Here is a 15,063-nt window from a genome sequence, read left to right as displayed (position 1 = left end):
TACACTTCCTTCTGCGCTTTCTTCAGCACTTCCTTCCTTCCTTCCGTCCTTCCTCATACACTTCCTTCCGTGCTTTCTTCAGCACTTCCTTCCTTCCTTCCTTCCTTCCTTATACACTTCCTTCCATGCTTTCATCCTCCCATTCTTTCCATCTTTTCTTTCTTTCTTTACTCCTTTCTTCCTTCCTTCCTTCTACACTTCCTGCCACGTTTTCTTCAGCACTTCCTTCCTTCCTTCCTTCCTTCCTTATACACTTCCTTCCGCGCTTTCTTCAGCACTTCCTTCCTTCCTTCCTTCCTTCCTTATACACTTCCTTCCATGCTTTCTTCAGCACTTCCTTCCTTCCTTATACACTTCCTTCCATACTTTCTTCAGCACTTCCTTCCTTATACACTTCCTTCCACGTTTTCTTCAGCACTTCCTTCCTTCCTTCCTTATACACTTCCTTCCGTGCTTTCTTCTGCACTTCCTTCCTTCCTTCCTTCCTTCCTTCTATACTTCCTTCCATGCTTTCATCCTCCCATTCTTTCCATCTTTTCTTTCTTTCTTTACTCCTTTCTTCCTTCCTTCCTTCTACACTTCCTTCCCCGCTTTCTTCAGCACTTCCTTCCTTCCTTCCTTCCTTCCTTCCTTCCTTATACACTTCCTTCCATGCTTTCTTCAGCACTTCCTTCCTTCCTTCCTTCCTTCCTTCCTTATACACTTCCTTCCGCGCTTTCTTCATCACTTCCTTCCTTCCTTCCCACTTTCCTTTCCTTCCTTCTGCAGCACAGTTTCACTTTTACATTCTTTAACACACTCCTACATCTTAGTAAAGTAAAGAGTCAAGTCGTTTTTATTGTCATTACAACCGTATATAGCTGTTGCAGTACACAGAGACATGAGACACCGTTTCTCCAGGACCAGGGTGCTACATAACACAAAGACAGGGCTATAAGGACTTAGTTAGTTAGTCCTAAATACATCAAGTGCATCTGTACAACCTGGTACAAATAGTGCAGGACAAGACAGACAAGGACAAGACAAAGAGGACAAAAAAATACAAGACATTACATAAAATCCATTACACAGAGGACGATACACAAAAAGTTTAGTCTTACAGTTTAATACAGCAGCTGGATATCTTTTTTATTTGCTTTCAGAGTCAATATTTCTTTCTTTATTTCTTTTTTATATTTCTTTCTACAGTTGTTGCATTTATCAGGTAGTATTTATTTTTCATTCCAGTTCAATTCGGTTGATTTTAACAATACACGTTGTGTCTCTACGCAGCTTTTAAATGTTTAAGTTACTGTTCATCTCAAACTTTTAGCCCTCCGATATCTGCTAGCATGCCGTTTGATTCTTTTGCTGTTTTAGTTTTAGATACTCAGCAGATTCCTTTCCTGACGCAACCCTCCTGATCCTGTACCCAGTCCTGCCGTGACGTGATTGGCCGACTCGTTAACCACGTAAACACACAGGTGTTCCTAATAAAGTGGCTCAGTGAGTGTATACTTCTTTTTTTTTTTTTAGACTAAACCTCATAGAGAAGCCGACGTCTCCTTACCAGGAATTTGCGTTTCTGTTTCCAGTGTGAGCCCTGGGCGTTAGTGTGGCGGTGAGCCTCGGTCACGAGGCGGATCAGCTCCCATTCTGTACCCGTGGGCTCGGGTCGGTTCTGCAGGGTCTTCACCATCTCCTCCTTCTTCCTCTTCTCCCGGTTCTCCTCGATGAGACGCCGCTTGGCCACTCGTTTCGCCTCGTCCAAAACCACTGCAGGGAGAGAGAGAGAGAGAGAGAGAGAGAGAGAGAGAGAGAGAGAGAGAGGGGAGAGCGAGAGAGTGAGAGAGCAGAGAGTGAGAGAGAGAGAAAGAGAGAGGAGAGCGAGAAGAGAGAAAAAAAGAGGAGAGAGAGAAGAGAGAAATAGGTGAAAAAGAGAAAGGAGAGAGAGGAGAAAGAGAAGAGAGAGAGAGAGGCGAGAAAGAGAAAGGAGAGAGAAGAGAGAGAGAAGAGAGAGGGGCGAGAAAGAGAGAGAAGAGAGAGAGGTGAGAAAGAGAAAGGAGAGAGAAGAGAGAGAGAAGAGAGAGGAGAGAGAGAAGAGAGAGAGGTGAGAAAGAGAAAGGAGAGAGAGAAGATAGAGAGAGAGAGAGAGAGAGAGAGAGAGAGAGAGAGAGATTTTTAAATAATATTTCAGACATCATTGACGATGTGAAACTGAATGAATAGTTTGTTTTAATAAAATAAACAATCCACTGTATTTTTTTTTCCTGTATAATTTTTCCTCAACGGCTCCTGACTTCTCACACACACTGTACAGTAGGAGTGTGTGTGTGTGTGTGTGTGTGTGTGTGTGTGTGTGTGTGTGTGTGTGTGATGACTCACGGTCCATGGCCATGCCCACTGCGATGCACTTCTTGAAGCGGCACAGCTGGCACTGGTTGCGTGTGATCTTGTCGATGATGCAGCAGCCATCGTACTTGCAGGAATACGACGGGTGAAGGTTCTTCTGGATGGTGCGCCGGAAGAAACCCTGAGAGAGAGAGAGAGAGAGAGAGAGAGAGAGAGAGAGAGAGAGAGAGAGAGAGAGAGAGAGAGAGATCTTCACAAACTTGGACACCTGCTCATTTTTAAATGTCATGACGACAGCCTTCATCCTGAGACTGGGGTTGATGCTGTGACTTGCACGTGCAACGTGTAGAGATCAAATAAGAGAGTGAAAAAAATCAAAGCATGTCACAGGCAATAAGATGACAGCAAGTGTGTGTGTGTGTGTGTGTGTGTGGGTGCGCGGGTGTATGTGTGTGTGCATGTGTGTGTGTGTGCATGAGTGTGTGCGTGTGTGTGTGTGTGTGTGTGTGTGTGTGTGGTTACACACCTTGCAGCCCTCACAGGTTATACAGCGGTAGTGGTAGCCAGTGGCTTTGTCTCCACACACCACACACGGCTCATCCTTCTCTAGATAACTCGGGATGTACCCTTAAAAAAACAAAACAGAAAACAGGGTTAAAACACACACACACACACACACACACACACACACACACACACACACACACACACACACACACACACACATTTACATTTACAGCATTTGGCAGACGACCTTATCCAGAGCGACGTACATAAGTGTTTTTTTTTTTTTTTGCAAAAGATAAGGAAAGAAGTGCTAGTTGAAGTGTTTCCTGAATACGTAGGTCTTCAACCGCCGCACACACACACACACACACACACACACACACACACACACACACACACACACACACACACACACACTCACTCACTCACTCACTCACTCACTCATTTTCACACACACACACACACACACACACACACAAAAACACACACATACACACACACACACACACACACACACACACACACAAACACACACACTCACACACACACACACACACACACACACACACACACACTCACTCACTCACTCACTCACTCACTCATTTTCACACACACACACACACACACACACAAAAACACACACATACACACACACACACACACACACACACACACACACAAACACACACATACACACACACACACACACACACACACAAACACACACATACACACACACACACACACACACACACACACACACACAAACACACACATACACACTTAACTAGTCTTGAAAACATTTCGCTGTGTGGGAAACATTCCATGCATCAAAGTCAAACAATGACATCATAACAGTCAAGTATCCGTTCGCACCGACATACAGAGTGTGATGAGTGTGATGAAAAATCAAGGCTTTCCGTCTGAACCGGTGAGCGAACAGAGACCAAGTCCAAGAAAAATATTTCCTTAGAAACGGCACGTCGTCCGAAATCCTTACACAACACAGCGATTTATGGAGGTCACAGACACACAAACATTAAATAAATGGATAAAAAAATGAATAAAAAAATAAAGTACTAAAGGCTGTCTTCAATAAAATCTTTTTTACATTTTTAAAAAAAAAAAGCTTTTAACAACACGTCGTCTCGAAGCAGCTTTACAGTAACATAGAAACTGTAAAAATTGTATAAAAAAATTTTTTTTTTTCATCAGAAAACTTTTAAGGTTTAAATGTAAGTTAATATTTATCTCTAACAATTTTCCCAAAGTAAATAAAACTTTGTAATGGTCTTCAGGACCTGCAGTGAGTGAGTGAAAATAAAAACATTTGGGATAATAGCAGCAGCTTGGCTTCATCACATCATTGCATTCTTTCATTCATTTTCTACCGCTTATCCGAACTTCTCGGGTCACGGGGAGCCTGTGCCTATCTCAGGCGTCATCGGGCATCGAGGCAGGATACACCCTGGACGGAGTGCCAACCCATCACAGGGCACACACACTCTCATTCACTCACACACTCACACACTACGGACAATTTTCCAGAGATGCCGATCAACCTACCATGCATGTCTTTGGACCGGGGGAGGAAACCGGAGTACCCGGAGGAAACCCCCGAGGCACGGGGAGAACATGCAAACTCCACACACACAAGGCGGAGGCGGGAATCGAACCCCCGACCCTGGAGGTGTGAGGCGAAAGTGCTAACCACTAAGCCACCGTGACCCCCCACATCATTGCAAATTTCACAAAATCAAGCAAATTTTTCGGCGAAATTTTTCGAACAGATTTTCGGCAGATTCGGGCCGAGACGCTCCGCGTGACGTCACCACACCCGTTAATCCAAATTTCCCTGGCAGAAAGTCATTACAGATGTGTCTCAATGAGAGACGTTAGAAAGAAGAATCCGGTGCTTGTGATTTCAGGTTTTAATTCAGGTTCCCAGTTTTCCTCAAAAAGAAAACAATAAAAAAAACACAAAATGAAATAAAAGCCAAAACATCTAGCATTTTCAGCCATAACAATCATTAAAAAAAACTCTAAAGGATTTTTTTTTACTTTTATTCCTCACTTAATAAACCAGTAGATGCTTTCTAGGTTCTACGTGAACTCAGTGTTTAGATTAAATCTAAGGTGCGGTCTCCTTTGTTTGAGAAATGCTTCAGAAACTGAGTCGGGACGACAAACAAAACAAAAATCAAAACAAACTTGTAGCCAATGAGCAGAAAGGGGCGGGTCTTGTCGATATGGGCGGAGAGAGTGTTCGTTGCACGTGTGTGACGTTAGCAGAAAGCGGTTTTAACATCGACATGGAGGATAAAAACAAAGAAAGAAAGCGAAGAAAGACTTACGATAAGGACAAGAAGTAGGACGTGTTAATATAGGATCAGCTTTCCAGCGCTGGAGAGAACTGAAGGAGCAGGAAGTTGGCCACATATTCACAGGTTGGAGTTTCCCGAGTCAATAACTCCTGAGCTAAACGCTGTTACTACACAAATAACACCTCTTTTCTATCGTAGTAATGTAGAGAGGCAGCTACAACCGCGTTTTGTGTAGTAACAGCGTTTAGCTCAGGAGTTATCGACTCGGGAAACTCCGACCTGTGAATATGTGGCCGACTTTACTTAAGACGCCGAGGCGCTTTTTTCCTTCTCGATAGGTGAGTAACGTTGGTTTTGCTTTGTTACACAGAACTAATATATGCCTTTGTCCTTTACATCATTATGTTTGTGTGGCATTTTTGCTTGTTTGTTTATCTACAATCGTATTGTTCTTCCCTTCAGCTATGATAAAGACACGTTTCTTTCTGTTAGTCGCCTGGGTTACGTATGTATGTGTGGGCGGAGCTATCGATACAGGGGTGGGACCCGTTTGGGTTAGGGGCGTGTTTGTTTTGGTGATTTTATATGTCAACATTGGCTTTCAAACAACGGAGACCCCACCTTTAACTCTATTTCCCAGACGTCAAAAAATGTTGTTTCTTCCTCTTTCTCGTGTCCATGTAACCGACTGAACGTCGTCCTCGTGTCTCGCTCCACGGTGGTGTTAATATGAAGCTCGTATGAAAGTAGACACTCAGAACTTTAAGAATGCGTAGAATTTCATCAGGATTCCGTTTTTTCTCTACAATACTAGAGGTAAAGGTTAGCTCCGAGTGTTTGTTCATCTAAAAAGCAGCTCAGATTTGTCTTCAGCACTAAAGTTCAGCGTAAGATCATCGACAGAGAGAATAAACACATCTAAACCCCACAGAAAGAACAACAGAGTCCTGACTCACTTTAGATCAGACTCACAGACGCAACATCAGACGTTTAACTATACGGAATAAAACATCCGATAAATTGATTTCCATTCCGCTGACAGAACGGATCCCAGTGTACTGGTGGGGAAAAGGGTTAAAACAGCTGGTAATGTCACTGTGGCACACTTTAAATAATCGCTCGCCGTTAGACTCGAGTCACAGCCGTAAAAACGAGAGAGAGATCGTGCTACTGTTCCAACAAAAGACCTCTCAGAGCTTTGGCCATTTTGCTACTCAAGGCCAGGTGTCTGTCTCATCTGTCTGTCTGTCTGTCTCATCTGTCTGTCTGTCTGTCTGTCTGATCTGTCTGTCTGATCTGTCTGTCTGTCTCATCTGTCTGTCTGATCTGTCTATCTGTCTGTCTGTCTCATCTGTCTGTCTGATCTGTCTGTCTGTCTCATCTGTCTGTCTGTCTCATCTGTCTGTCTGTCTGATCTGTCTGTCTGTCTCATCTGTCTGTCTGTCTCATCTGTCTGTCTCATCTGTCTGTCTCATCTGTCTGTCTGTCTCATCTGTCTGTCTGTCTGTCTCATCTGTCTGTCTGTCTCATCTGTCTCACTCATCTGTCTGTCTGTCTGATCTGTCTGTCTCATCTGTCTCGTCTGTCTGTCTGATCTGTCTGTCTGTCTGATCTGTCTGTCTGTCTGATCTGTCTGTCTCATCTGTCTGTCTGTCTCATCTGTCTGTCTGTCTTTCTGATCTGTCTATCTGTCTCATCTGTCTGTCTGTCTCATCTGTCTGTCTGTCTGTCTGATCTGTCTGTATGATCTGTCTATCTGTCTCATCTGTCTGTCTCATCTGTCTGTCTGTCTGTCTGATCTGTCTATCTGTCTCATCTGTCTGATCTGTCTGTCTCATCTGTCTGTCTGTCTGATCTGTCTCATCTGTCTGTCTGTCTGATCTGTCTGTCTCATCTGTCTGTCTGTCTGATCTGTCTGTCTCATCTGTCTGTCTGATCTGTCTATCTGTCTCATCTGTCTGTCTGATCTGTCTGTCTCATCTGTCTGTCTGTCTGACTCATCTGTCTGTCTGTCTCATCTGTCTGTCTGTCTGATCTGTCTGTCTCATCTGTCTGTCTGTCTGATCTGTCTGTCTCATCTGTCTGTCTGTCTCATCTGTCTGTCTGTCTGATCTGTCTGTCTCATCTGTCTATCTGTCTCATCTGTCTGTCTCATCTGTCTGTCTGTCTCATCTGTCTGTCTGTCTCATCTGTCTGTCTGATCTGTCTGTATGTCTCATCTGTCTGTCTGTCTCATCTGTCTGTCTGTCTGTCTGTCTGTCTGTCTCATCTGTCTGTCTGTCTGTCTCATCTGTCTGTCTGTCTGTCTGTCTGTCTCATCTGTCTGTCTGATCTCTCTGTCTGTCTGTCTCATCTGTCTGTCTGTCTGTCTCATCTGTCTGTCTGTCTAATCTGTCTGTCTGATCTGTCGGTCTGTCTCATCTGTCTGTCTCTCTCATCTGTCTGTCTGTCTGTCTGTCTGTCTGTCTGTCTGTCTCTCTCATCTGTCTGTCTGTCTGTCTGTCTCATCTGTCTGTCTGTTTTCAACCGTCCGGCACAGACAGGACAAATTGTTCTTTCCTGTACTGCAGTGTGTCCAATGCAGATCGGAAATGGCCTATTGACTGCTGCTAATGAAATATAAAGCAGAGAAAGATCCAGCAAGAACGCAGAAATCAGGGGATGGTAGGAAACCCTAAGGTGTGTGTGTGTGTGTGTGTGTGAGAGAGAGAGACAGAGAGAGAGACAGAGTGAGAGAGAGAGGGGGAAAGAGAGACAGAGAGAGACAGAGCAAGAGAGAGAGAGACAGAGAAAAAGAGAGAGAGAGAGAGAGAGAGAGAGAGAGAGAGAGAGAGAGAGAGAGAGAGTGAGTGAGAACATCAAAGCTTTTTAAACTACACTCAGACACAACAGAATGGAGAATAAGACGCTACATAGAGCTGGAGAAAAAAAATATCAATACAGCAGCACACACCCACATATACACACACATACACACACACACACACACACACACACACACACACACACACACACACACACACACACACACACACACACTCAACATTTTAAAGGCATGCGGTGAAGCGTTTAATGATGTTTAATGAGGTAAAAACTCCAGCATGAGGCCTTTATGACGTATTGGACATGTATGTGGAATTAGTTGAAACGTCATAAATGTGCACACACACACACACACACACACACACACACACACACACACACACACACACACACACACACTTATGGTTTTATGGAATTATTAATTCTGTACTATTAGAGACATCTCATTTCCTTAATTATGCCACTTTCCCTTTATTTCTTTTGCTTTCTTTCTTTTTATTTTCTCTCCCCAAATTCCTGGATTCTGGAATTCTGTCCTGGAATTATCTTTATCTCTCTCCCCAGAGCCTTTCGGTGCTCCTTCGTGTTTTGTCGTCTCCCTGCTTCAGGGTGAGACAGACTGAGTGGTTGGTGTTGTGGAGCCGACAGCAGCAGGAGGACATGTGAAGAGAAACCGTGATGTTTATTACACACGTTTGTCTCAGACGTGTCACGTGTCACAGCGGTGTGACTTCACACGGTCGAGTGGACACACTCTCAGTGCCCTGATGTTCTGGTGCTTGGGTTTTTAATACTGTTTAAAGTCTCAGTATTATTGGCAACGTTGGGGAATGGAAAAAATATGAAATGATTATTTACTTATTTAGATCATATTTTTTTTATTTTTAGACTTATTTATTAGAATGTAATAGTATATAACCTTGACAATCAATTTAAATAAATAAATAAATAAATAAATAAATAAATAAATAAATAGGTAGGTAGAATAAATAATTGGAAAAAAAAAAACTTTTATAAATAGAATTAATGAGCACTAAGAAAAAGAAAAAAGATTTTGGAATAAAAAAAGGATCCGGAAATCTTTTAGAAAAAAAAAAAAATAAAATGTTTGGTAGTTTTTAAATAAATTTAAAAATAGGATAAAAATAAAAACAAATAGATATATAATACAAAAATTAAGAAAAATAAAAAAATAATTATACATAATAAAACCGAGTAATCTGTTTTATTTTTCTAATTAAAATGCACCCTTAAAAATTCTATAGAATGTGTACAAAAATAATGTTTTCAGAAAAAAATTAATTAATAGATAGTTTGTAATATTTTAGAAAAAGCTAGAAACATTATAATATAAAATATTTGAATTCGTAACAGGAAAATCTTAATTATTAAAAAAAAAACTTTTAGAGACATAAAAAAAAACTTTAAAATCATTTAATTACAGAGACAGAAACTTTAAAAAATTAAGACGAAATTGAAATTAGTTACTAACTATGAAATAAAAATGTAAATACTCTTTTGTGTATTGTTAGAAAAAATATTTTATATAAAAAAATTAATCAAATTAACTATTTTAAAAAATGAATACAATTTTATAAAATTTAAATAAAATAAAATTAATTAAATTAATCAAATAAAAATGTTTAAAAAAATAATTGTTAAAATTGAAGTTTCCTTTTTTTAAAATGATAATATAATAATAGTTATTTTGCTCAGTTGTTCTAACAGATTTTTTGAAGTATTAACAGAATATAAAGTGCAACACTTTCTTTAAGCGCAGGTTCTGTGACATTACATACAGCACTCGGGACATAACGCTGACACGTTCAGACAGTTATCTTACAGCTGTCTCATCCCACTGAGAGCCCCTTGTGTTGTCCTGCCTCCCTACACTCGCCCCAGGACAGGACACACGCGTCCTCAGGGTATTTTACTGCAGCGCCGAGTCATCGAGCTGTTCATCTTGATGCTGTAATTTGTTTACAGCGTGACTTTACTACGAGAGTGAGACGCATTATTCTTTTCTGATTCAGAGAGTTTCTCCTCGTGGTTTTACATCAGACTCCCTGTTTATGAGTCGCTGATCTGGTTCTGTGAAGTGTTTCATCTGTTCTCAGTGTGATCAGAGGGAATAAAGAGGAAACGTGGGCGTGTCTTTCTTACCTGACATGTTCTTCATCGAACACTGACTATTCTTCCTCTTCCTTTTTGTGCCATTGAGCCACCTGCACATGGAGAAAGGGAGAGAGAGGGGGGGGGAGAGAGAGAGAGAGAGAGGGAGTGAGAGGGAGAGAGAGAGAGAGAGAGAGAGAGAGAGAGAGAGAGGGAGTGGGAGAGGATAGAGATTAGATGGTAGATTGAGATTAGGAGAGAGAGAGGTAGAGGGAGAGAGAGTGATATATATATAGTAGAGAATGAGGATATGAGAGAGATTTTTTGACTTTTTTCACATTTTCAACACTTTAATTAACAACAAGGTCACATAATCATGTAAAAATTCAATGGGAGACATTACTAATAAATATAAATAAATCTAAATAAATAAAGTAAATAAATAAATAAATAGAAGAATGTTAAGATTCGGTTCTCTACATTGATTTAAAACAGTTGTGGATTGAGCGAGAGCGAAGAGAGAGAGCGAGAGAGAGAGGAGAGAGCGAGGGGTGAGAGATCGAACGCGAGAGGAGAGAAGAAGCGAGTCTAGCTATAGCCCATCTATTGCGACGCTTTTGCCGCGAGTCAGATCGTCAATCAGGTGGGGACATCTCATTATATAAGCTATTTCGAGATAAACGAAGAGCGCGCGATTAGCAAGTGAGAACGAGGATATCGATCTGACGAAATATAAGATAGCTAGAGAATACCATCATAAGGTAGCCATAAACGCAATGTGATAGAGAAGAAAAGGGCTAGAGAGGAAGAGAGGATGAGAGATAGCTCGTAGATTATCTAGAGAGATTACAAACACGACGTGTTATTCACACCAAGAACGTGAATTTCTGTGGAGCTTGAGCACACAAGAACTACTGTGGAGTCATTCACAAATGAGTCAACTCTGAACTTTGAGAGTCAACATATACATTTAAATGTAATTGAGGCTTAAGGACCTTTCTCAGGGGCCCAGCAGTAGCAGCTTGGTGTAACTGGGATTCAAGCTCACTACCTTCCATTTAGCAGTCTAACACCTTCACCAGTAAGCTACCGCATCCCACGAGTCATGAGTCGTATGTGAGTCGACTCACATATGAGTATTTGCTTGCTTGATAAATAAGATAAAACATGTCAGTATAGGGAAATAATCCACGACATCGACGGTGTGACGAGGTGGAGATACTGTTACCACCCTGAGGTTTGTAAAAGTGTTTATTTTCATACAGTCGCATGTGCTGAAGATTCATTATTTTATTGAATAATGCATGACATGTCATACAATTATTTGTTTAAATTTACATAAATAAAAATAAAAATTGTGAGACTGCGTGAGACAGAATATAACAAGCGGACCTGAACACTTAACCTGTCAGCAAGAAGAGCTACAAATAACAGCTTTAACTACTGGAGACTTTTAAAATATCTGCACATTAACAAACAGATAGGAAAAGATTTACACGTGATAACGAGTCATCATGTTAGAGCTGCTGTTAAATAACATCCTGACATCTCTGTGTGTTCTTTACAGAAATGCTAATAATTCCCTAGCCAAGGTCTGTCTCTCTGTCTCTCTGTCTCGCTTTGTCCCTTATTGAATCTCGTCTGAATTTGATACGATCTCTAACCAAATTGCTGGCATTATAAAACAAAACGCTTACCGAAACACACACACACACACACACACACACACACGCACACACACATACACGCTCGCTTCCTTCCTTCCTTCTTTACACACAACACAAAATGCCAGCTTTGTTCCTAGAAGCACAGATTGTACCAAAGCCCACAGACAAATCAAATTACAGACTAATACCCCTTCAGCTGTGCTGACATGACGGCGTGTCCATAAGAACGGCACTCGAATATCATTCAATACGATTCAAAAGGATTTTTTATCAAGGTCGCAGGAGAACTAGAGAGAGACTGAATGATTTCTGTTCCTCTCTGTAGCAGTGGCACGTAAATATCAGTCCATACACACACCCACACACACCCACACACACACACTCACACACACTCACACACACACACTCACACACACACACCCACACACACCCACACACACCCACACACTCACACACACACACTCACACACACTCACACACACACACTCACACACACCCCCATACACATACACACACCAACACACACTCACACACACCCCCATACACACAAACACACACACACACACACCCGTACACACACACACACACACACACACACACCCGTACACACACCAACACACACACACACACACACCCATACACACACCCCCAACACACACCCAACCACAACACACACGCCTCCCCATACAACCCAACACACCACCCTACCCCCTCCCCCTCCAACACACACACCACAACCCACACCCACCAACACCCAACACACCACCCACCCACACCCCACCCTCCCTCCCTCCCTCAGCCTCACCCCCTCCCACCACACACACAGTCCTACCCCCCCCCCACCCCCGCCCCACTTCTCCTACCCCCTGACACGACCCCGCACCCTCACCACACAACCACACTCCCATACCCCACCCACACACCCACCCCGCACCCTACCCACAATCCCTCCCTCCCCCCTATCCTCACCCCACCACCTCCCCTAACCCACCCCAGTCCCGGCCCACGCCCCCCACCCCCCCCCAGCTCCCCCCACCCCCCCTCCCCCCCCACCCCCCCCCCCCCTACACCCACCCACACCCCCCCTCCACACACCCCCGCCCCAATCCCGCCCCCCGCCCCCGCCCACCCCCCACCCCCCCACCCCTCCCCACCCCCCTCCCCTACCCGCCACACCCCATCCAGGGGTAGCCCCCCCCCACCCCGCAACGCCCCCCCCCTCCCCTCCCCTCCCATCCCCGCCCCCACCCCCCGACGCCACGCCCCCCCCCGCCCCGCCCCTCCCCCCTCCCCGCACCACCTCCCTCCCCACCCCAGCCCCCCCCCCCCCTCCTCACCAGCACATACTCACGCAACCCACCTCCCCCCCCCTCCCCCCTCCCCATACCCCCTCCCACCCCACCCCCTTCCCCCCCACCCCCACACATACCCATACACACAAAGGATCATCAATAGTACACCAAGCTGGAGTTTGATGAAAAGTGAGGTAGGAGGGTAGGAGGGGGTACAAACTTTTGCTCTCAACATTATATCAGCAGTAACTTGTCTATAAACTGGGACTGTTTATACTCCTGATATTCAAGAAAACTTCTTCTTCTATTTAAGGCTAGATTTTTATATGCACAACACACACTGAGCTAAAAACATGTTGTGTTATTGTTGCGTAGCCAACATTCGTCTGAGGTCATCACCTGAAAACTTTTTAGTCAAAGAGCTCGGAGAACCAAGGGAACGTTCTAGAGCCTAAACACAGGAGCCAGAAGACATAACAAAAATGTGTAAAGAAACAAACAAACAAAGAAAAAGAAATATACAATAACATTTCTAAATCTAAACCAAAAAAGAGAAAGGAGATTGTGAAATGAAACAACAAAGTGTAACCAACCAACAAACAAAAAAAAATTAATAATTATGTTTTTTTTTTTTTTTTTTTTTTAAAATAAGACTGTAACAAAAACAAATGCATTTAAATTGGACTCAAGTTCGAGGAATGAAAAGCATAACAAAAAACAAATAATTAAATTATTAAGTTAAAAGGTTCCAGTAAAAAAAAAAAAAAAAAAAAATGTAATGAAACAAAATAAAAGTAAAACATTTTTTTTTTCAGAAAGAAAAATTAAAAAAAATTAAGCTTCTACTTTTATCATTTAAATTTTTTTTAAACTGATAAAAGCAGAAGCTTAATTTTGTTTTTTTTATTTTTGTTACACTAAAGAAATCCTAATAATTCTGTGTCAGTGAGAAATATAACTATAAAAGGCTTCAGCAGTAAGTCTCTGTACTGTCACTTCTGGCTACATCACTGTATCTGTCAATCCTTACTGACCCCACACAATCTGCCTGTTCAGTTACACACACACACACACACACACACACACACACACACACACACACACCAACCCCAAGCACCCACCCACCACCCACACGCACCCAGCCGACCGCGCAGACGCTCTCCCCACGCTGTTTCCTTCCACTTATTCCGAGGACAGACACTGACTCAGGATGCAGCTTCATCTATGACAGGCAACAATCTCCATCCAATCACACAGCAACGGTCACAGCTGTCAAACTTTTCCGAACACGCATCCCATCTGCACTGCATCTCCTATCTCACGAGAGAAGAGATAGAGAGAGAGAGCAGAGTAGAGACAAGAGAGAGAGAGAGAGAGAGACACAGAGAGAGAGAGATGAGAGAGCAGCAGCGAGAGACACAGAGAGAGAGAGAGAGAGAGACAGAGAGAGAGACGAGAGAGATATACAGTGATATAGGTGAGAGAGACATAGACAGAGAGAGAGACAGATATGAAAGAGAAGACAGAGATAGATATACATATATATAGCAGCTATAGATAACATATACGAGCCCTCTCCCTATCCGCTATCGATCTCACACTGTATAGATCTATGATCCTAGATACGAGAGAGATATCATATATAGAGATCAGAGAGAGAGCACGACGCTAGACTCGTCACCTACAACATCGCTAGTCTATTATCTTCGTTACTCTAAATGGAAGAAATACATGACTTTGCCATTAGTGGGGAGACCTCAAGTGGGCTAACAGCTCTCTCTCTCTCTTTCTCTCTCTCACTCATTCACTCACTCACTCACTCACAAACAAATACACACACACACACACACACACACACACACACACACACACACACACACACACACACACACACACACACACACACACACACCTTACAAAAACACCTTTAAACTTATTACACCTTTAAGCCATATTACTCATACAGTCCGTTAACAAGCTTTAATATTCAAGCCTTAATAAAATATT

General features: G+C 42.8%; 1 protein-coding gene across 2 annotated transcripts in view; it reads right to left on the bottom strand.

The window, feature by feature from the left end:
- The window catches only part of thrab (thyroid hormone receptor alpha b), a 138,890-nt gene that overhangs the window by 12,514 nt on the left and 111,313 nt on the right, over nucleotides 1–15,063 (bottom strand). For both annotated transcript variants that reach the window (XM_047817556.1, XM_047817557.1), the window contains 4 exons: nucleotides 10,149–10,210; nucleotides 2,858–2,958; nucleotides 2,365–2,512; nucleotides 1,550–1,755 (listed from right to left, as the gene is read on the bottom strand). In XM_047817556.1, the coding sequence (XP_047673512.1) occupies nucleotides 1,550–1,755; nucleotides 2,365–2,512; nucleotides 2,858–2,958; nucleotides 10,149–10,210 (517 nt within the window). The remainder of the gene's footprint in view (nucleotides 1–1,549; nucleotides 1,756–2,364; nucleotides 2,513–2,857; nucleotides 2,959–10,148; nucleotides 10,211–15,063) is intronic.

Source organism: Tachysurus fulvidraco, chromosome 8 (assembly GCF_022655615.1).
Source record: "Tachysurus fulvidraco isolate hzauxx_2018 chromosome 8, HZAU_PFXX_2.0, whole genome shotgun sequence".
In the NCBI taxonomy this organism is placed as follows: Eukaryota; Metazoa; Chordata; class Actinopteri; order Siluriformes; family Bagridae; genus Tachysurus; species Tachysurus fulvidraco.
The sequence above is the reverse complement of the archived record's forward strand: the minus strand, read 5'-3'. Positions and strand labels throughout refer to the sequence as shown.